This window comes from Chanodichthys erythropterus, chromosome 11 (assembly GCF_024489055.1).
Source record: "Chanodichthys erythropterus isolate Z2021 chromosome 11, ASM2448905v1, whole genome shotgun sequence".
Classification (NCBI taxonomy): Eukaryota; Metazoa; Chordata; class Actinopteri; order Cypriniformes; family Xenocyprididae; genus Chanodichthys; species Chanodichthys erythropterus.
Window position 1 is genome coordinate 58,501,297 of NC_090231.1, and position 23,422 is coordinate 58,524,718.

General features: G+C 35.9%; 1 protein-coding gene across 2 annotated transcripts in view; it reads left to right on the forward strand.

Annotated features, from left to right (window-relative positions):
* piezo1 (piezo type mechanosensitive ion channel component 1 (Er blood group)) overlaps positions 1–23,422 on the forward strand; it is a 100,097-nt gene that overhangs the window by 24,171 nt on the left and 52,504 nt on the right. Inside the window, exons 2-5 of one of the 2 annotated variants that reach the window (XM_067400236.1) lie at positions 7,778–7,873; positions 18,403–18,525; positions 20,286–20,328; positions 21,639–21,792. In XM_067400236.1, the coding sequence (XP_067256337.1) occupies positions 7,778–7,873; positions 18,403–18,525; positions 20,286–20,328; positions 21,639–21,792 (416 nt within the window). Of the gene's footprint in view, positions 1–7,777; positions 7,874–18,402; positions 18,526–20,285; positions 20,329–21,638; positions 21,793–23,422 lie in introns of those variants that run through there. The other variant, XM_067400238.1, reaches the window with a different exon arrangement.

Below are 23,422 nucleotides of genomic sequence, written 5' to 3' on the forward strand. Positions count from 1 at the left end.
GAACATTTGATTGCTCTGAGGTTGCTCTTTCATAACTCAGACGACTTAATGGAGTTCAGTGTCACGGGTAACCCTTTTTTGACTTCTTGGTCTCACATTGTCCATGACAATATTCAGCACCATTTGACCTTGGATGCATGTAAACCTGTTGAAGCAGACTCCAAAACAAATCTAAGAGCCTTTAAAATAGCATAATGGGGGCAGACTCAAGATGTTTTAAATGAAATAAGTAGTACATTGTATATTCACATCTTGATTTTGAAGTGTTTTTAGTGTTGTATAATCATCTTGTGCCTCTTTGGACGTTTATTGAGACCCTCTCATGTTGATGAAAACTGTAATTTCATCCGTGTAAATGAGTCTTTTAATAAATACTATAAGTGTTTTTGTTTATTTCAAAACCGGTATTCTGCACTTGCCATCGTTGATTTATTTAAAGATGTGGAAAATGAAAGTGAGTCTTTTAAAGAAGTGAACAGCTGTGTGAATGTGTATCTGGAAATAGAGTAAGCAATGGAAAAACTGTGAGTCTGTAAAAGGGTGAAAGTGACGGCAGCCAGATTCAAACAGAGAGGAGACGACACAAATCTACTGCGCAGACAAAAACAAGGACGAGGAGGATTCTGGATGGCGTTTCTCTGTAATCTGATTTTGTGTTTGTGTGTGTGTCGATGCAATTATGCATGTATTATATATACATTTTATTAGTGTATTTTTGAACAGAGACTGATGGAAAGTGAAACATCACATCTTTTATAGATATAGGACATATTAAAACTAGTGATGTCATTACATCATAATAATCTAATGACATCATGGGGGGGGGGGGGGGGGGTGCTTGTGAATGCATGATTTTGATTGGTTGACGAACGTTCTAAGGCGTGCAATGATTTTTCAGGGCAAATATTTTCAGTTATTTCAAAGGTCCTTGCTGCTACAACAGCAAAAGAACCAAAACCCAATAAAAGCAAATAAATAGAACAAACAATAGGACAAAAAAATACACACTATTTCCAATAAAATGACCTTTTATTATCTATGTATATACTGGTGCATGTAAACCTCGCTCCCCTGATCTCAAGAGACACTCTAGCGACTGACGATAGAGACTGTGGTCTTTAGCCTCCTTGTTAGAGGGCCTGCCTCCCATGCCAGCGAACCCGGGTTCGAGTCCGAGTCATATGGAAAGCGCTCTCTCTCTCTCTCCCATAATGCACACATTCATCACAGACACAGAAACTTGTCAGCTCTGTCCCTGTGACTTTATAAGTAAAATAGTTTTGCATCTGAAAATCTACATGAGATTTCTCAGCATCAATGTAGTAACGTCGCTGTTTTTGAAGCAGTTAACTTAGTTTCGCTATTAGTCGAGACGCTGCACCGAATGCTGTTGAGAGCGCAAACAGACTCCATTACTTGACCTAAAAATGACATTTTGGAAATATAGCTGCAAGCAGCAATTACGGGGCCAAGCACAAAAGCGGCACAATAAGCCAGCCAACATGGCTTTGAGCATCAGACCACCTGCAACAGTGAGTAATTAAAGACCTATTGAGATCATTTAAGGCAAAAGAGCTGAAAAATGATCAAAAAATGAGTATTTACTGGTTAATCACATTCCACCAATAGATGGCGCTGTCACCAAATGTGGTATGGTCAGAGTGAGGTGACAATGACACTTGCAAAGTTTGGTGTCAAAATGTCAAAGCATTGCAGAGATACAGCTTCAAGAGTGGGTTTTGCATCATGCCTCAAATTCATTGCTCCTATATACGAAAACAGTTTGACGTATCGACTTGAAATCCATAACTTTTTTCTCGGCATGGTCTGAAGATGATACGCTTCGATTTTGGTGAAAATCGGAGCAACGGTCTAGGAGTTCAAAAAAGTAGTTTTTTAAAGAAAAACAATATGGCGGACAGGAAGTTCAGCCGACTATGGCAAATTTGATATCTCTGTTCTCAGCATGACCCAAGGAATCTACTGAGACCAGTTTCATTACAATCGGTTAATACAGTCAAAAGTTATTAGCATTTTTGTAAATTTTGTTATAACTTTTGACCACAAGGTGGCGCCGGTCCAAAACTTCTCAGACTCCTTCAGGGCATTGTGCTGATGACCCATACCGAGTTTCGTAAAGATACGCTAATGCTTTCGTAAAATACAGCATTTTAGCACAAAATTCAAAATGGCCGATGGCCAAAATGGCCGATATGGGAAAATTTGAAATCATTCGACTCTGAATGATGCCCTGAATCCAACAAGACCAAATTTTTTTGGACAAACCCATCAGAAGTTATAAGCAAAAATAGCCATTTTTCATATCTCTGCACCAGTAGGTGGCGCTGCACCGAAACACTGCATGATGCCTCAGGTCATGCTTGTGATGACATGTACCAAGTTTGGTCTGAATACGATAAAGCGTTGCGGAGATACAGCCTTACGTCTATTTTCGCAAGCACTACGTACAATTCGTTCACGTGTTTTTCGAAAACGTTTTGAGGAATCGACTTGAATTCCATAACTTTTTGTCGGCATGGTCTGAAGATGATCTGGTTCAATTTTCATGAAAATCGGAGTAACGGCCTAGGAGGAGTTCGTTTTTCAGAAAATTCAAAATGGCGGAAAAATTTTCATGAAGGAAAATGACATCATAGGGTGCAATCGATTCGTCTTGAATTTTGTTTCTAACCCTTACGGTTCAAAAGTTCTTAACATAAACATAACTTTGGACAGCTGGTGGCGCTCGAGGGATTGAGTTAGAGACTCCAAATTTGCTATGGACAAAGGTCAGACTGTCCTCTAACTGTTTGCCAAATTTCACAACTTTGCCGCAAGCGGTTCTATGGGCTGCCATAGACTTCAAGAGCGGAAGAAGAAACTGAAGAATAATAATAATAAGAGTACGGAACGCCAACAGTTACAATAGTTGCCTAATTAGCAATGGAGGCGTGGGATGAGATTAAGAGAAATTAGTTTTACACGAGCGTTTTAAAGACAAAAACCTGACAAATGTCTTGAAAAACAACATCTGAACAATGCCTCAATGTATGGTAACATACATAGTATAAGCAGCATGTCGCCAATTATTCCTGCATTCATGCAGGGTGCGATTTGTAGGGGGGGATGGGGGGATTCCCCCCCTTCTGGTCTATGTATCCCTGCCTCTGCTGAATTATTTTTTTCCCCGGTGGGGATAAATAAATATCCCCCCGGGTAATGCTACTCCACAAACCACCAACTGAGCATATAAAGTACCAAAAATAAAAATTATTTTTTTTTTTAAACACTGCATTTATATAGAACTGTCTCTTTTCAGACGTGCATTCCGACTTCGTCTCAGCGCCAGGCGCAAGTCAAATGGGCGGAAAAGGTGCAGGTGACGACGAGTGAGCTTCAGTTGAACAACAGTGAACTGCAGTCAGAAGAGATGTTGTCAGGTTATGTCAGTGAAACTCAGAAAAATTAACATGACTGTCCAATCAGCCGTTATTCTGTGCTCGTGGCGCGCAATTCCATGCGCAAATGCGCCGGCGCGTGCTGCATAATTACTTAAATAATTAAAAAAAGAAACTACTAGCAATGACCGCCGTTGTTCTGTTGTAAGTTAAGTCATGAAATTACCAAACATGCGATTAAAGCTGCCTCAAAACTGTGCATGCATGTATGTATTTGTTGACGTGGTTTTAAAGCTATTGTTATCCAATTTGTTGGCCTTAACAAGGAAAACTACATTTTCTGACCTCGGTAATTATGAAACCCTGCGTACGGCCCAGCTATACTATCGAATGAAATCTGAGGTAAACGTGTATTTCTCCAAATGTGCGCACTTTGGGACTAAAATTATATATGTGTATGCACTGTGATCAAAAATAAATGAAAAATAAACACGATTGAATGTTTGTGTCTCGTTATTCTATAAATAACTACTGATTGATTTTGCATTTCTATCAGAAATTAAGAATTATTTGTCATTTAAAAAAAAAAAAAAAAAACTTTTCAAAACACCCCCCCCCCCTGTTTTTTTTTTCACAAATCACTCCCTGCATTCATGCAAAGACAATAATATGTTTCCCCCCCTCTATCTCACAACAGTCCACTGGTTGTCCTTAATGGTGTGTTTTGCTTTTAAATTATATTTCATAGTTGATAAAAACTGTAAATATCTTTACTTTTAGATGTCACATCGAACAGAATGACGCTGTTTTTATTTATTTACTTGGGCTCTATCAAAAAACAAAAAGCAAAACCACTAATCAGGCAGCTACATATTATTGCAAAATGCAAATAAGTATAGTTTTACTTCCTTCTATTAATTTAAATGATAATGTTCATGTAGATCTACTTCCATGTTCATTTATTAATTCATATGCTGTAACACCACAACATACTGTAACTGAAAGAGATTTAATATGCATAAAATAAGTTGTCTTTAAATGTCCTGTAGTATAATCTAGAACTATTTTCATATTTTTTCCAAATTGTATTACAATAATTGTGAATGCATGACCTCATATTAACTGTTATCAAATCTGTTTTTTAGCTGTTTAATTTATGTTTGACTGACTAATATGTACGTCACATTAAATTAGTTGGTTTGTTTATGTTGAAACTCTGTAATCCAAATAAATGGACGTTTTTTTTATCCAATTCAAATCATAGGCCGAAATATATTTTGAGTGCATCAACAAAGTTATCTCTGCCGCAACGTGCGGTTACTGAAACCAGAGAGGTTGGAAAAATAAGCCATACGCCGTTTTTTATTAGTGTTTTCCCTGCGCCTGCTGTGTTTCTATTAGATCACAGTTGCTGCTGTTTCAGTGAAAACACACAGCCGAGCCTCAGGTGACTCCATCACGATCATGCTTTCATCTCTCAGCAGCTTTTATCAAAACTAGATCCCTCCAAATGAACACTCTGGGCTATCAAAGAAACCCGCTCTGCACGTTCACCTCTGGGATTTCCATCACAGTTTCCCTGCATTAATAGGCTGTTTTTCTGGTGAAGTCATGAGGCAATGTGAGCCGAGCTCAGAACACTGTACGTCTTTGTTCCTGCGCCGCAATGGTAGTTTCAGCTCCGCAGCCTTCAGGCCTGTGAAACTTTATGGCCAGCAGCCAGAGACAGACTTCTCCAACAAAGCCGTCAGTTATGTGCGTGAATCAGAGATTGAGGTGCAGCAAATGTGTTTTGGAGGATCTGAGGTGTTGTTAGGATGGTATGGAAAATGCGAGTCAGGGAAAGGCTTCCTTTTCTAGTCGCAGCAGGAGGCAGGGAACTCCTGTATGTCTTGGCAAACCCTCAAAGAGCCTGAATGCTTTGCACATGGACCTCAATAAGAGCAATCACAAAGCTTCAAGAGTGCTTGATCAGCTTTATCAAAGAGCTTACATCAAACAGATTGTGTAGAGATTTTGGGAATTGTCAAAAAACACAAAATCTAGAACCAGCCAAAATCTGTCAGATCAGCATTTTATCATGTCTCTTCTGTCTTTTGTTTGTGGTCCCGGCCATTGAAATGTGTAGATAAAGATTGTATTGTGTCATGCCATGTTTACATGCCTGTTTAGACCATGGATCTCCAGTAGTTTAAGTGTTCGACTGGCGCTAACCAGGTAGACCAAGATGTTCTAACCTCTATTCACCTCTATTCATACTAGGGGTGTAAAGCGCAAAGTATATTCTGTGACAGTTGCTGTCACTTTAAGAGCTGCACGGATCCAATATACTGATACAGACGTGCTTTCTTTCTTAAATGTGTATGTTTACTTAAGACACTGTGTTTATGCAAATACTGTTGTTGTCATGCCGTCATTTTACGCCGGACTGCTTCACAAACGAGGGTCAATTCAACACAAAAGATGAACATGACGGCACATGCTAGTGGATGAGTTGAATCAACTCCACAGCAACTACATCAATTTATCCACTAAGCATTCAGAAACGTCTGAAAGTTGTAACTTCTTCCTGAGTCTCTCCATCAGTGTCGACTCCGGTTTGAACAATGTAAGGCTGAACACTTTCCTCATTTTGGCTGCGTGAGATTCTCAAGCTTTGTTGTTGTTGAGCTGTTAAAGCTCCACCCTCTTCTGGAAAGTGGGCGGGGAGCAGCAGCTCATTTGCATTTAAAGGGACACACACAAAAACGGCGTGTTTTTGCTCACACCCAATGTAGGTCCTCTTTAATGCACTTTTAATAATGCAGTTTAATGTCAAACACATCCCGTTGTTTAGCAACAGTAGACTGCATTTTACAACACTCACTTATTTGGCTGATTTGGATGTTAAGTTTGAGCTTTTAGGGAAGAATGAAAGCCTGACCTCAACGGATTAAACAGAAGAAATTCTGTCCGGAGAAGATTCATCAAAGAAGGCGGAGCCACAGAGCCACACCCACTCATTACATCATCACCATGGACCAATGATAGTTCAGAGGTGTTTTTCCCAGCCTGGGGTGCTTTTCCAAAACCATTGTTAGCCAACTCATTGACCTCTGTTTGTCTGTTGGTAACGATGGAACTTGCGACCATAGTTAGCTTTGGGAAATGCATCTTTTCCGGAAACTCCCGAAACAAACACCAAACGAACTTGGCCTGATTTTGTTCGAAATGACGTCCCACCAGATCATTCTTCCATTTCACTTGAAGTACTGTATTGTGACATTTTAAGGTGGTTTGTTGGTTAAGATAGCATGAGGGACTTTGGGAAACCAGCTTGAACCAGCTATAAATTACTAGTTTAATCAATTAAAATGGTCCTTGTTGAAGGTTTTTAAGTGTAAAAACACATAATGGAGATATAATTAATTTTGAAGTTTTATTAAGTGTTAACAATGTGATTATGAGGTTTTCATAATCAATTAACACTGATTTTGTCATTTTTTACAAAATGGACAAAATTTGTCACCAAAAAACTCGGTTTTCAAAAATTTCGGTTTTACCGAATGACGATATTTTCAAACAATGCGAACAGGCTGATATCTAGCGAGCTAACAAGAAAAAAGGACAAACATTTTATATTTAGGACAAATATTACAACATTTTCAATGTTTTATAGCGGTTGCACTGAATGACCTGATGTTTCAGGACATGCGTATGATCGAGTGAAAACATGAATTTATCAGATAGTTAAGAGAGAGTTAGTTACTTTGCTTCACGACCATGTGGTCCCTTGCAGGTGTCTGAATGATGTCACATCCTGTCACATGATATTGACCACATGACTTGATCCAAATGGTCCTTTATATTGGTTACTCCGAATGACATCAATGAAATTCATTTTTCCAGACATTTTTTCTCATAACAAAGTAACGACTTCAACACATAATTTTAACGCCATTTTGCACTATGTTGATATATGATATTATAAAATCATGCCAGAATAAAAAATATATACATCTATTACATTTTAAGATATTTTAATCACGAATGAAATGGCTGTATTGGCGTTTGGACGGTTAAACCGAATGACACTTCAAAATCTTTAAAATACCTTTATATGTAGCAAAATATAATTAAAACCTTTTAGATTCAATAAAAGAGATCTAGTTATACTATCTTACATACTTTGGATGTCATATGGATGTTTTTTATTATTATTAACGCCTTTGGACAAAAAAATGACCCGTCACGTCAGCAATTTAATAGTCATGTAAAACCATCAGAAGCTGTTTTTTCCAGCGGTAACTTATGCCATATCCTTAGACTACTTTATGTAACACAGTGTTGACTATCTAGTATGAATAACAAACTGATCATATCTCTCTTTTTCTCTACAGCCTGCATCTTTCGCTACAACGCTCTCTCTTTAGTCTACCTTCTGTTCCTGCTGCTCTTACCGTGGTTTCAATGGCCCAACAAACACACACTACGAGGTAAGAGAGTTTCTCACGCTTTCATTTCCAATGTCGCAATACTCTGTCTGACTAGAAAGACCGCTAAATGCGAAACAAAACGATTGCTAAATGCATGATTTTGAGTGATTATTCTCTGGTGTGTTTGATTGCCAGATGAAAAAAGTAGTTCAGGAATTCTGACTGGACAGAGTAGCTTTGGTTATTTGGTCTTGGAAAAATTTGCTGATTTCATGTTGAGATGTTTGACTAAACTAAATCTATATATACTGTAATGTGTGTGTGTGTGTATTCTGTAATGATACAATAAAATAAAAATCGATCTAAAACAGTCCCTGCCAGTCTAGTAAGGACTGAAACTCACGACTATGTGTCTGTTTGCCAAACCACAGCTTGACTGACCTTGATAATAGAGGAATCCATTATAAACCACGACACATTCATTCCTGCAGTATTAGACGTCTCATGACCACAGAGATACACAGAGCGGTGATGGAATAAACAAGATGTTCTTTGGCTCTCAAACGTGGTTTTGCATCGGCTTTTCCCATCCGAGCACCTGACTCTGTAATGTGCAGGGTTCAGGGTCGGATCCCGCGCTGTGGCTTTGGCAGGCGCGTCAGCGACGGGAAGGCAGCCCGTTTATCTGTGGGCTTCAGTCCAGAGCTCTCGAGCTGGACACAAACATGCTGCCAGTGTGTATTTGACAACTTGGGCTCAACAAGGTGCTGAAAAGAGGATGATTGTTGGATGCTCTGTATAAAAGAGCCACTAACGTTGAGACATCCAGAAGTGTCATAATAACAGAGTCATTGTGCCTGTCATCACCATCATTAAATCCAGTTTTGTGCCTCTTCTAGCACCACGTATTTGTAAGATACTATAGATTTTCATTAATATTCCCATTCATGGGAGCTGCTGGACCTGGAAGAGAAAATGTAAGCCATTCAAGCCAGGGTTTTTATCGTTAACTAAAATGGTTAAAATGTTATTTTAGTGTCCTTGTTACTGTAGTAATAACGGTAGATGATGCATAATTACATGCAACTAACCCTAAACTTATAGTAAGTACATTAATCAATATTACTTAGTACTTAAATGTATAATTACACTGTAACAAGGACACTTAAAAATAGTGTAACAGTAAAAACCCTTTATTATAAATCAATAAAATGCCACTCAAGTTGCCCAGGTTCGAGTGATACCGTGTAATGTACTCTACTGGACCTATTTAGTCTACTACGGAATAGTCACAAAAATCACACTTTATACTAAAAATTCCTTAAGTAGCGACTAGTTTGTGTGATGTTCTTTGTTGGAGTTGTTCGTGCATCAGCCTGCAGTAACGGAGGTGCCGTGATGACTTGTGTACATACAATGGCATGATGATCTCATGTTGGGCGTGTACACGGTTTCTGTTGCCATAACAGTTAATGTGTGTCTGTGTTGGATTGGCATGAGAACTAACAGTCAGTATCTGATTTGCATGATTGTAATTCCTGTAAATGTATTTATGCTGCACCACTGGAGGAATATCCATATTCTTTAAAATTGGAGTTGTATAAAAAGAAATAGGGATGCATGATCAGCATCATTTCAGTTATTGGGGATCAATATGTCAAACCTTTTTTGATACAGCAACATGGATAGGAAATTTAATTGTGCATGCTCTTTTACCCTTTTTTACATTTAGATTACCTTGCCGTCATTTACAGTTAATCTTTAAAATGCTAATAATTGAATAACACTGTTAAATGTAATGTATAAATGAATATCCATTTTCATACTGTACGTTATAATGTTGTGATACCTAACAATTCATCTTAGTCTTTGATGCTTTATTTATTTGTTTGTTTGTGTAATTATTAAGAGATGTCATTTTTATGACATAACATCTTGTACGAGAAAAGATGTTTTTACGACATATCTCGTTTTGAGAAAAGATGGCATTTTAATAACATAACATCTTGTTATTATGAGAAAATGTCATTTGTAGGATATAACATCTTGTTATTACCAGAAAATGTTGTTTTTTATGACATATCCCGTTATTATGAGAAAATTCATTTTTACGACATATTACAAGAAAAGGTGTCATTTTAATGACATAACGTCTCGTTATTATGAGAAATTATATAGTTAACAACATAACATCTCATTATTACCAGAAAATATGTTGTTTTTATGACATAACATCTTGTTATTATGAGAAAATGTCATTTTTCCGACATAACATCTCATTACGAGAAAAGATGGTATTTTAATGACATATCTTGTTATTACGAGAAAAGATGACGTTTTAATGACATAACATCTCGTTATTATGATAAATTATATAGTTAACAACATAACATCTCATTATTACCAGAAAATATGCCGTTTTAATAACATAACATCTCATTATTACCAGAAAATATGTTGTTTTTATGACATAACATCTTGTTATTATGAGAAAATGTCATTTTTCCGACATAACATCTCATTACGAGAAAAGATGGTATTTTAATGACATAACATCTCGTTATTATGAGAAATTATGTAGTTTTTACAACATATCTCCTTATTACCAGAAAATATGTTGTTTTTATGACATAACATCTTGTTAAGAGAAAATGACATTTTTACGACATAACATCTCATTACGAGAAAAGATAGTATTTTAATGACATAACGTCTCGTTATTATGAGAAATTGTAGTTTTTACAACATCTCGTTATTATGAGAAAATGTGTCATTTTTACGACATAACATCTTATTACGAGAAAAATGCCGTTTTAATGACATAACGTCTCGTTATTATGTGAAATTATGTAGTTTTTACAACATATCTCATTATTACCAGAAAATATGTTGTTTTTTATGACATAACATCTTGTTATTAAGAGAAAATGACATTTTTACGACATAACATCTCATTACGAGAAAAGATGGTATTTTAATGACATAACGTCTCGTTATTATGAGAAATTATGTAGTTTTTACAACATATTGTTATTATGAGAAAATGTGTCATTTTTCCGACATAACATCTCATTATGAGAAAAGATGGTATTTTAACGACATATCTTGTTATTACGAGAAAAACGCCGTTTTAATGACATAACGTCTCGTTATTATGTGAAATTATGTAGTTTTACAACATAACATCTCGTTATTACCAGAAAATATGTTGTTTTTTATGACATAACATCTTGTTATTAAGAGAAAATGACATTTTTCCGACATAACATCTCATTACGAGAAAACATGGTATTTTAATGACATATCTTGTTACTACGAGAAAAAATGCCGTTTTATTGACATAACGTCTCGTTATTATGAGAAATTACGTTGTTTTTACTACATATCTCATTATTATGAGAAAATTTGTCATTTTTACGACATATCTTATTACGAGAAAAGATGGTATTAACATCTCATTATGAGAAAAGATGGTATTTTAACGACATAACATCTTATTACGTGAAAAATGCCGTTTTAATGACATAACGTCTCGTTATTATGAGAAATTATGTAGTTTTTACGGCATATCTCGTTATTATGAGAAAATGTAACTTTTCTGACATAACATCTCATTACGAGAAAAGATGATATTTTAACAACATATCTTGTTATTACGAGAAAAGATGTCGTTTTAATGACGTAATGTCTCGTTATCATGAGAAAATGTTGATTTTACAACATAACATCTCGTTATTACCAGAAAATATGTTGTTTTATGACAACATCTCATGTGAAAAGGTGTCATTTTAACAGCATCACGTTATTACGACGAAAAATGTTGTTTTTACAACATAACCTCGTTATTACGAGAAAAGATGTCATTTTAATGACATAACATCTCATTACGACAAAAAAAATTTGTTTTACGACATCTCATTATTAGAAAAAAAAGTTGTTTTAACATCATAACATCTCGTTACTACGACATATTTGAGCGGGAAAAAAATATGTATGTGGCAGCTGTACTTGCAAGAAATCAGGACAAAAGTATTGTAAAAATACTATAATGTAAAAATTTTGAAATATTCGTTTTCATTTATTTTACAGTGCTTTTGCTTTACAATATATGGCTATTACTGTCATAGGAATAGCAGTAATATAAATTATTATTATTATTATATCCTAATTGTTTGTAAAAACAGCAGTGTGAATGTAAGGCAGACTGAGACACTATATCACAACTAAAAGAGGTTTGAGCTCCTATTGAAGTTCAGGTAGAAGTCAATGCACAGACTTTTTTCTATGTTCACACTGAACATTGAACTCTCAATGTGTGAATTTAACTGTGGGAAACACTGGAGGATGTTACGCGTCTTACGTCTAAGGATTAGCTTTATTGTTTAGTCAGAGAAGGAGGAAATGTGCCGATTGCTTCACCTCGCTTTACCTCATTGAGAGAGGTGTAGAATTCCTACAGCTACAAAGTTTGCTTTCCACCGTCTGGATGTTACTGCTCTCAGGGGAGGCTTACAGCAAGCGATGTGACTCAAATGACCATCATCTACGTGCCTTTTCACAGGGGATAATCTGGCACTGAGGGAACATCCCTGCAACAGCCAGTCATAGTGAAACGAAACCTGACGTTGAACAGTATTAATGGTTTTAATGAAAACCATCTTGCTTTTTTCCTACTGAGGATTAGCTACACATTCTGTGGCGGGGAAATCCGGGGAAAGCCAAGCCAGTTGTGAACAATCAGAGGCTTAGGAGAAGAAGAAAGCTGTAGGAAAATGTAGATCACCACTACAGAATGTTAGCCAGGGTATATTTGGGTCAAATTCACATTTTACTCACAGTTTCCTCAATTATTTAAGTTTCAAGCTTGTTAACTTCAGAATAGCTTGTTCTGCTTACTGACTTGGTTACCTTTGACCTTTTACTGTAATAACTTCTTCGCAGATGTCTCAGACGGCACTGCTCTCATGCTGATTTCATGCAAAAATGGTTCTCAAAACTCAAAAAGGTCCAATATGATGGTTGACTTTAAAGGTCATGTAAACGCCTTTAAGAGGTTATTTTCTTGGTGAAAGTTCATAAACGAGGTTTGAGGTCAACATTATAAAAAAATTATATCCATTTGGATTACACAGTTTTAACATAAATGAAACATTAATAGTACTAATAAACTAAACGTGTTAAGTACACAATAACAGGGTTTATATATTTATCATAAATCAATCCAATTTGTTTCAAACTCATACATTTTAACTAATGAAATAAAGCCTGTTCCCCAGCTAGCTATTTTAACCATCTTCATTACATTGCTTTCTTAATTATCAGATTTATGCTGATTCTAAATGCGTTTTGAAAATGATTATTTAAAAAAAATCAAATAGATGCAAATAGTTAATAATAAACTGTAATGATAAATGTGCCTCACATCAAGTTCATTAGTTTGTTAAAACTTTGCCATTTAAATACATAAATCTTAAATTTACACCTAAATATATATTTTTTTTGAGAGTGTAATGTGTCAGACGGGATATTAATGAGGATTTTGTTTTGTAATTATTTAATTTGACGTGCATGTGTTAAAGTAAATAAGGTCAATTTTGATTATTATTATTATTATTATTATTTACATTAAGTAAAACTTCACTGACACACCTATATTATTGTTAGCCATTTTATTAATGACGCATGAAATTTCATGATAACTATATATATCTCAATATAGGTATTTTTATTTTATTTTATTTTATTGTTGTTTAAGTAAGAACAAAGATGCAAATTACAAACAAACAATGCAATCAGCTACAGTAGGATTATTGAACATGTAGTAAGTAAATCGTAATCAAATGTAAAAATGAAACACTACATAGTCTTTACTGTATGAATCAAATATAAATTGATTCTTTTTAAAGCTACTAAAGTTACTCAGCCACAAGTACGTTTGTTCCACGTTTGTCTTTTATTGTTTGATTAACATATTAAGTGCTATGCGGATATATTTACATACTCAAAATAAACAATACAGCCTTTAGAAGTATCTCTAAAGGCCCTGATATACTTAAAGTGAAATCAAAGATCGAGCCGGTGTGGCGTCATTTTAAACTAAATCAAGCCAAAATGAAGTTTGTTTGGTGTTTGTTTCAGGAGTTCGAAACAGCTTGCCAAAGTAACTTTGGCTGATGAACCCCTTTAAACTACTATTGGTCCGTGGTGATGATATAATAAGTGGGTGTGGCTATGGGGCTCCGCCTTCTTTGAGGTGTAAATGTTATCCGGTTCATTTCTTCTGTTCAGTCCATCGAGGTCAGACATCCGCCAATAAAAACAGTAAAAACCGATGGTCACGTATTTCAAACTTCTTTTTACCCCTAAGCAAAGAAAAAAAGAACTCAACGATCGACACTTTATATCATCACCACAGTATACATTGTTATACCGCCCAGCCCTTCATTCTGTATAATTTAATCTACATTAGATTATGGTCTTGAATAGATTTATTTTCATTTTACATTAACATAATTGGTTTGGTACTTGATCATTTTCCATTAAAGATTATTTAAAGTGGTTTAATTAATAATGGCTTTGTTGTTCTAAATTTTCCACACAAATGCACACTGGTATGTCAGAGAGCATGATTTCCCAGCACTATGTGGGAGCGAAACGTTCCGGAAAGCATCAGCACTCTCTGGGGTGAGTCTGCCACGTGCCCCCTGCTGCCAGGGTCAGAATTTGGGTTCTAGTCTCACCAGTTACTTCAGAGACTTACAGAAGCTGCTTTCTCTCACCAACATTCACTTCCTCAACTACAGGAAGCTCATGATACTCTTGGGAAGAGTAGTTTGTTATCTTGAAGCATTATTTATTTTGATAATGCGGTTCCCTTAACTAGTATATATAACATTTCATGCACTGATTTTTAACAAATAACACCAGGGTTGATGACTCAGATAAAAAGTTAACTGTATTTTTGGACATCATGTGCATTGTACACTACTTGGAGCATTTAAAATGTGTTTTTAAGTTGCATCGGTTTTATCGTCTGCCATACAAAGTCTTAACGGTTACAAAAGTAATAGCATACCTCTCTCCAACAAACCACACAATTTGAGGTATAATTCATGTTCAAAATTCAAATAATTAGGATTTTTTGTTTAAAATCTAAAGATTTAACAAGAATAAACACTCACAGTGATACGGCATTACCAGAAAACATGTTGTTTTTTATGACATAAATTCTTGTTATTAAGAGAAAATGACATTTTTCCGACATAATCATGAAGCCTTTTTAAATTCATGGCTAAAAGGACCATATTTTCTTTTTCATTCTTTAGTCCATCTGAGCATAAGCATCTCAATGTGTGGCACATATAGAAATGGGCAGTTCTATTGGCTGAACTGAATGTTTTGCCAACCATTATTACATTTTCGGGTCTTTAGCGACCCGGATCTATATCTGACACGGGTGGATCTGCCGCATTAATATAAAACTCACTTGATATTTGAATAACAATTACTAAAGAATAAAATAAAGCATATTTTGTTACCTTTTGGAACTTGGAAGGGTTCAATTTGATGTTTTTTACCATCATCGTTGTCATCGTCAAAACTCATTTCCAAGGTCAATAAAGACCCGATGTATGTGTTTAAGGGTAACAGATCCCATCAAATTGTTTGCACAGCACACTTTTCTTTTCTGTTTTCAAATATTTCCAATTGAAACTTGTTGGAGTTGGAGAGATATTGAAATAATTTCTATTTTTGGAATAGCATACTAAAGGTGCAGTCACATTTATTGTTGTCCAGCAATTTTTTTCTTTTAAATAGGAATACACGAAAATGGGAACTTTGCATGGGGGCGAAAAATGCGATGGGTTCAATTTAATCACGTCGATGACAGGAATCTAGTATGACTAAGGGGATTTTTAGTAATTGTCCACAATATATTGCCATGGCCGATATATCGGTCGATATGTGGCAATTTTTTAATTATCAGCATCGACCAATAATTCTTTGTGTTTGCCTGATGTGTTTGAAGTGGGGCTTTTATTTTGTCAGCACTGAGAACAGAATATATATATATATATATATATATATATATATATATATATATATATATATATATATATATATATATATATATATATATATATATATATATATAAAATATGGTAAAACAGTGCTAAAGGCACACCTTAAAAAAATATGCTTTTCATTACTCCCATAGTGTATGAAAAAATAATGATTCATATGATTGTATTGAACATTGATGGAGCAACAGATTTTGTGTGAAAATATATCATAAAAGTTTATTTTGTTTAAAAATCTTATAAATGTATGAGGTTGCGAGGTGGGCCTTTTACCCCAAAGACAAACTGGTAAAACCGATATATCGGCCGATATGTGGCATTTTTCATTATCGGCATCCACCAATAAGTCTTTTTTGTTTGGCCGATGTGTCAAAAGTGGGACTTTTATTTTGACAGCACTGAGAACAGGAGATATACATATATATATTGGTCACACTTTCAAAATATTTGTATGTCATTGGGTCGGATTGCTTTCTCGCCATTGAACCGCTCCAGGGTTTGTTTCCAAAGGGGACGAGACCAGTTCGTTCAGACGATCTCAGACCGATTGCTTTGGTGCGGATCTGAGCATGATTGCTGTGTTGAACCAAACTAAGGGAGAAAAAATGCTAGGTTCCAGAAAAAAAAAATTCTCCATAAGAATGCTTTCAATTTAGTCACCAAGAAGAAACATATTTTTTACCCCACATTAAAATACTGAATATCCAATTGTCTTTCATTATATTACACTGTAGGGATTAGCCAAAGTAAACAGTGTGTATGACAACAGGATAACCTTCGAAATTGACTGAAAATATCCCACCGCTGATGTGTAAAATCTCCTGCTTGTCTTGGTAAGGCAGACTGTTATTCTTTCCATAGTAACTCAGTAACTCAACACCATTTTGGGGTGTATGGAGCTGTGTCAAGTGCTCTGAAGCCCCGATTCTTGTTAAAACAATCACGGCTACACGTGTCAAAACACAAGACATCACAGTCATCTAGTTGTGTGGAAAATCTCATAATGGCCGTGCAGATTTCACACTCCCGCTGCAGTGTGGAACAGGTTCGATGTAAACAGCGGAGCTGCTATCTGTGGCGAACGCTGAAGCGGCCTTTCATTGAATCTCACTGGAAACAAACCAGAGAAATTGCCAAGACAAACTAGAAAGACAAACACAGCTCTGTGTGTCCAGAGTGTTCATTCTTACCCAGGTGTCCTCAGTCACCTCGTCTAACCCAAATATCTCTGCTGCGATCCTGACATAGAGATGTACTTCAGTTTCCAGTATAGTAGGCAGAAAGCCCCAAGTAAGGGAACGGCCCATCTGATGTCTGTCTAGTAAAACCTACATTTTACAGGTTACATTATGCAGCAGAACATTTCCATCAGTGTTTTACAGTAAGGTATAACCACAGACCTCAGGTGGTGCTCAATCCAGGCTGTAATTGTTGACTGTGCAACTTTCTTATAAGTAGTGCATACTAAGGCACTCTTACTATTCATACTTACGGTTAGTGAAAACCCCTAACCCTACGTCTTAAACTTTTAGTGTGTCCGTTTGTGGTGCGGACAGACATGAATGAAATGATGTGGCTTGTTGAGGAAAGTCGGCTGACGCCATCATTACTGTTCGTATCACTGTGTATCAAGTGCCGAGGAAGATCCAGACCTGAAATTCAGATATGCAATATGCGCTGTAAGCGGTCGACCAATCACAACAGACTGGGTCATTTGACCAATCAGAGCAGAGTAGGCTCTCAGAAAGGCGGGGTTTCGAGAGACTGAATCTTTGAACGAAATGTTTCAGACACTGTGAGAAAATAGATGATCCTGCAATGTATATTATGAGAAAATTAAAGTGTTTTTTGACCTTGAATGCATGTAAACTTGCTATACACAATTAGCAACCTTTAAAATAGCATAAAGGGGCAGTTTAAAACATGCAAAATGACTCGGCCCTAACAGTGACCAGCTGTAGCTGAAGTTTAGAGCTCTTTACAGACTGTCCCGGTGCTCTTTACTCGTGTATGTTTTAGCAGAAATGATTTTTTGTGTGTATTTTGACAGTCCTGCTATGATTAGAATAGTTGGGCCTGGCTTTGCATTTTCCTAATTCTCGCAAAAGTTAAACGCTCACACATGTGCTCATTTTGCTCCCGCACCTCTGCGCTGTTGGAAAAAGATTGTTGGAAATCCAGTCTTTGGGTGGCTACAATGTAAATTTTGCAATTAAATATTACAAGAGTTTCTGTAAAGCTATTGTTATGACAACCAATGGGTAGTACTGTTTCCATGGACGTTTTTTAACCATGATTTTAAAAATGGCAGGTTTAAACTTGAATGAACAGTAAATGTGAGGTTTATTTTCAAGTTGATATAGGCTAATTTGTGAATGGAAACTGTATAGATTTGTAACATTGACCGTCATATCAGTGATTGGACTGTATGTACTGTTTTTCTGAAGAAAACTTTCAACTCCCATGCATTTCTCTTTCCTTATTGTATCTTTGCTCTCCGTTCCACAGGACACACTGGACGTTTCATCAAGGCTCTTTTCAGCACCAGTCTGATTTTCCTCTTGGCACACGTCTGCTTCCAGATCTGCCTGTACACCATCCCCAGCCTTGATGATGCACTGGGACACAATTGTAAGTCCGAATTATTTTAGGTGCATGTACAATCATAGGCTTTTATTATGAATATGTTCGCCTTAAGGTTATCTATACGCTAGTGTGCTCCAAAACAATGAAAACAATTCGCATTTAGAAGATATTAGCATCCAAAACTTACGGTCTCTCACTTCCACAAGTATGGATCAACGATTTTGATGACATCACGCTTCTCATCAGATCTTCTGTCCAATCAAATGCTCTCTAGAATCTGAAGCGTCCCGCCCACTACATTATAAATAGATGCTGAAGCTGCGGCTGAAATCGGTCACTTGTATACTATTTTCTACATGGTGAATGGCATATAGTGCACTATATAGGGGTTAGGGAATGATTCAGACAGTTTAAACATGCTTTCCATTGAGGCCACCACAAAAGTATCAGACCTGTACAGAATGCTGTATTTTAAAGCGATATGGAGGAGATTAGGAGAAACTGAGGCTTTACGGAGTTCAACAGCTCCGATTGAGTTGTGATATAAACTAAACGCTATTGGCTATTTTAAAAAATGGGAGAAGCTGTTTGATGTGTCCTGCCCTGTCTTCCTGTTTCAGTGGAAATTATGTCAACACATTGAACACATGCTGCGTGTTTCAAGGCACTTCAGTGGGCCTTTAATTGTCATTAGACCTGTCATGAGAAATCGAGTCCCCCCAGGAATTGGCTCTCCTTTAGGACTCAGGCGGTAATGCCTGATCAAAAGTTGTTATTGCTATCTTGACTAATTATAACCTTTTTAACAATTGCATGATGTTTATTACATTAAGTGCACAAACAGCATGCTTGAAATATAAAACGAATGCCTATGCATTGCATAATCAAACTGGAAACACAACCATGCCTAAAAATGTGTTTATATGAGGATAAGGATTGTTGCATCATAGTAATGAGTAATCAGGTGCTAGAAATACTACCCATTAACCAGCAAGATCATTCGGGGTCCTAATGGAGACCTGATTTTTGGGGGGACTCACTTTCTCACCACTACGGCATTCATGCAGAGGATGCGTTCGGGATGCAGAGGCCTGTCAAGCGATGTTTAAACATCAAGCAGATAGCTTAACCACCATAAGCTGGTATGATCCACTGGTTTGTTGCTGGTGCAAGATGGTCTTCCGAGATTTACTAGATAATGACCAACTTGCCAGCTACTGTGTTCCAAACACACCAACCTGATTAAACTGAATTTTCCAGCAGGGCATTCACAGGTGACCGTGATTTTTCTCAAGTAGGACATGTTCCTGGATTTAAATGTTCCAAAACAACAGTCTGGTTGACTAAAAAAGTATTTTTCTCTAACCCTAAACATTTCTGTAACTAATAAAGCACCCATAAAATCAGATAGTGTTAAGTTGAACAATTATGCAATTAAAGAAAGGAAAGAAATCTGAACATACTGTGATTTTTTTTCCTTTCTTTAATTGCATGATATATAATCTGTTTGAGGAGCCTCATTTATTAGTCTCTCTTGTTTGAGGTTTGGACGTTGTGTTTGCGTTCCATGTCCTGAAAGACCGATGTGAGATGCATCATTCCTGAGTCCCAGACTTCTTTAAGGAGTCGCCAGGCTGACTGCAGAGACTTCAAGGGCTCGTAGCCTTTGGCTGACTTCAGTGGCTCATGGAAACGTTTCGGTAGCTTTGTGAGGGCACTTGCGGTTGACAATGTCCAGCGTGTAGAACTCACTGTGACTCACTTTATCCTGAGTTCACAATCCCTCTCTCTTTCTCTCTCCATAGGCAGCTCATGGGAGAGACTATCAAGACATGTTGGAGTGTCCAGGTATGTGGAGAATGTGGAGAATGAGAGGCGTCACCTTGACCTGTTTGAAAGTGATCAGTGTTAGATCACAAAGTTCAGGTCTGAGGGAACAGCAAGGCCATATACTCTCTACGCTTCATACGAATAAAGTTTAAATTAAGTATCTTGCTAAAACATTTTTTATACGAGTGACATTTACTTTGTTATCATTATCATCATTATCTTATTACCAAAAGTAATTTTAGCATAAAATACCAATATTTTTCATACTGTTATTTTTCAGATGAAAGGATATTTGTCCATTTGGTCCATGTACTTCCAATCATTTTTATTTTAATTACTTATTTTTTCAATGCCACATTGTTTCAGATCAACTGTACAGATAATCATTATGTTAATATTTATAATATCTTAATATCCTCATGTCTATAGTCGCATTTAGCAGATTAGAGCTGGCATATTTTTTCTAATACACACACACACATACACATATATGCTATATGCTATATATATATATATAGCATATAGCATATAGCAAAATGGCCCAAAAAAAAAAAAAAATTTGGAGAAAAAAATAAAATAAAAAAAATAAAATAAAATGCTTTTATTAAATTGTTATTATAATTTCTTATTATATTTTATTTATTTTTCAGATGATTTTTATTTAGGGAAAAAAAATACAGTAAAATGCTTAAATTAACATTTAATTTTATTTTATTTTATATGCTTATTTATGTATGCTTTAATATAATGTGTGTATTAGAATGTTATTTTATTTTATTTTATTTATTTTTCAGATGATACCAAATATTTTATTTAGGGAAAAAAATGCTTATATTAATCTTTAATTCAATTTATTTATTTTTTATTTTTTTTATTTTAATGTGTATATTAAAATGTTATTTTTTTATTTAGTTTTATTTTATTTTATATGCTTTTATTTTATAAGCTTTAATATGATGTGTATATTAATATTAATATTTTTATTTATTTATTTATTTATTAAATAATTAAATAAAATGGTTATATTAACATTTTATTTTATTTATAGCTGCTTAATTTTAATATGTATATTAAAATGTTTTTTTATTATTTATGGTTATATATGCCTATTTTTAATGTGTATATTAAAATTATATTTTATTTATTATTTTATTTACTTTTCAGATGATACCAAATATTTTTTAAATAAAATAAAATGCTTATATTAACATTTTATTTGATTTTGTTTTGTTTGACCTTTTTCTTGGAAAGTGCCATTTTATGACCTCTCTAACGCCACATTGCTCAGATATGGCGTTTAACAGCGGAGTTTGCGCTTGCTCCTGCAGGCTGCCCCTGGACGACCCTTGGGCTGTTGTGTGGCTCCTGACCCCAGATCTTGGCATCTTCATCATCTCTTTGATCGCCCTCATCCTCTGTAACCAGCTCTTGAAGAAGAGAGAGGAGGGGCTCGTACCTCACATGTCTGCTCTTCTACATGAGGTGAGCTGAGCGCAGACCAGGCCTACTGCCATCTTCTGTTCTCTTGTGTTCGAGCAGCTCATTGTGGGAATGTGTTGAGTAATGCTGCCTCAAGGCCCCGATACACTCACAGCGAAGTTCTGTTCATTCTTCGCTTAGGGGTAAAAAGATGTTCGAAATACTTGAGCAGAGATATACTGTTAGTGAACATCCCGTCACACCAGTTCATTCTTCAATTTCCCTTGAAGTATATTGTGGCCTTTAGTCTGAGTTGGCTGGCTTTATTTTTTCTTACTGAAGTTTTGTCGAGTTATATCCATAAGATATACCTTAAAGTATTAGTTCACCCAAAAATGAAAATTCTGTAATTTATTACTCACCCTCATGTCGTTCCACACCCGTAAGACCTTCATTCATCTTCAGAACACAAATTAAGATATTTTTGATGAAATCGATGGATCAGTGAGGCCTGCATTGAGAACATGTTCAAACGCCCAGAAAGCTACTAAAGACATATTTAAAAAAGTTCATGTGACTACAGTGGTTCAACCTTAATATTGTATTGCAAAATTATTATTAAAACAATGTGCTGTCAACAGCTTGTAACCATGGCCACAAGGTCACACGTTTTGCGTTGGTGCACATGAATTCTTGCACAAGTCACACAAACATAGCAACAAGAATTAAAGTGAGCAAAAAAGTGAGAAGCAGAAACATGATCCGGCGTCACTTCATACAGTGTTGGTAATTAGTGAAATTAGTGGCTGGTAAACGCCTTTGAACTACCATTGGTCCGTGGTGATGATGTAATAGGTGGGTGTGGCTCTGAGGCTCCGCCTTCTTTGAGGTGGAAATCTTCTACGGTTCACAAGCCTTCAGTTTATATAGTATATTATGTTTATACATAGAAATTGTGCTTCACCAACCTAAAATGTTATTTAAAACATTTAAATGGATGCGTTGGAGGGAACTGAAATGCAGCCAATGGGAACTCTTCCGCTTTGAAAATCCCATGATGCACCTCATGAGAGAAACCCAGAGCTGGAATATAAACAAAAAGAAGCAGACTTTTAAAAAGCTCTGTTTTTAGTATAACTAGAAAATCTTAATAATAAAACCATCAAATTCTTTGATTCTCTTTAAATATTGTTCATAGTAAACGTTTTGACTCTGTGATGTTTCATGTGGTTCTTGCTCTCGCATTTCTTTTCTTCTTCTTTTTTTTTTTTTTTTGTTCCATTCGACTCTTTGCACCATTCCAGCACTGTACAGAGGCCTAGAGTCTGACAACTTCCTGCTGGTGTTGCCAAGCCAACAGCATCAACAAACACTGGCTGACTCGCTGTATGTGTCAGCATAGAAAAATAGGTCCTTTATAAGATCAATTAGCAACAGAGTGCTTATCCAGGCGTGTGTGTCTGCTTTACTGGAATCTAACAATAGACACCATTTCAACACTGATAATATTAATATAATTATTCCCAGATAGCTCAAAGTTGACCTCTACTTACCTGTCTGACTCATTTCTACCCTCAAATGCAAAAGAATGAGTAAAACGCTTCAATGGGACTGTTAAGAGTTGATTATGGCAATGTAAATGCTTTCAGAGTTACAAACCACTCATGATTTAACATAGTTAAACTATAGTGGA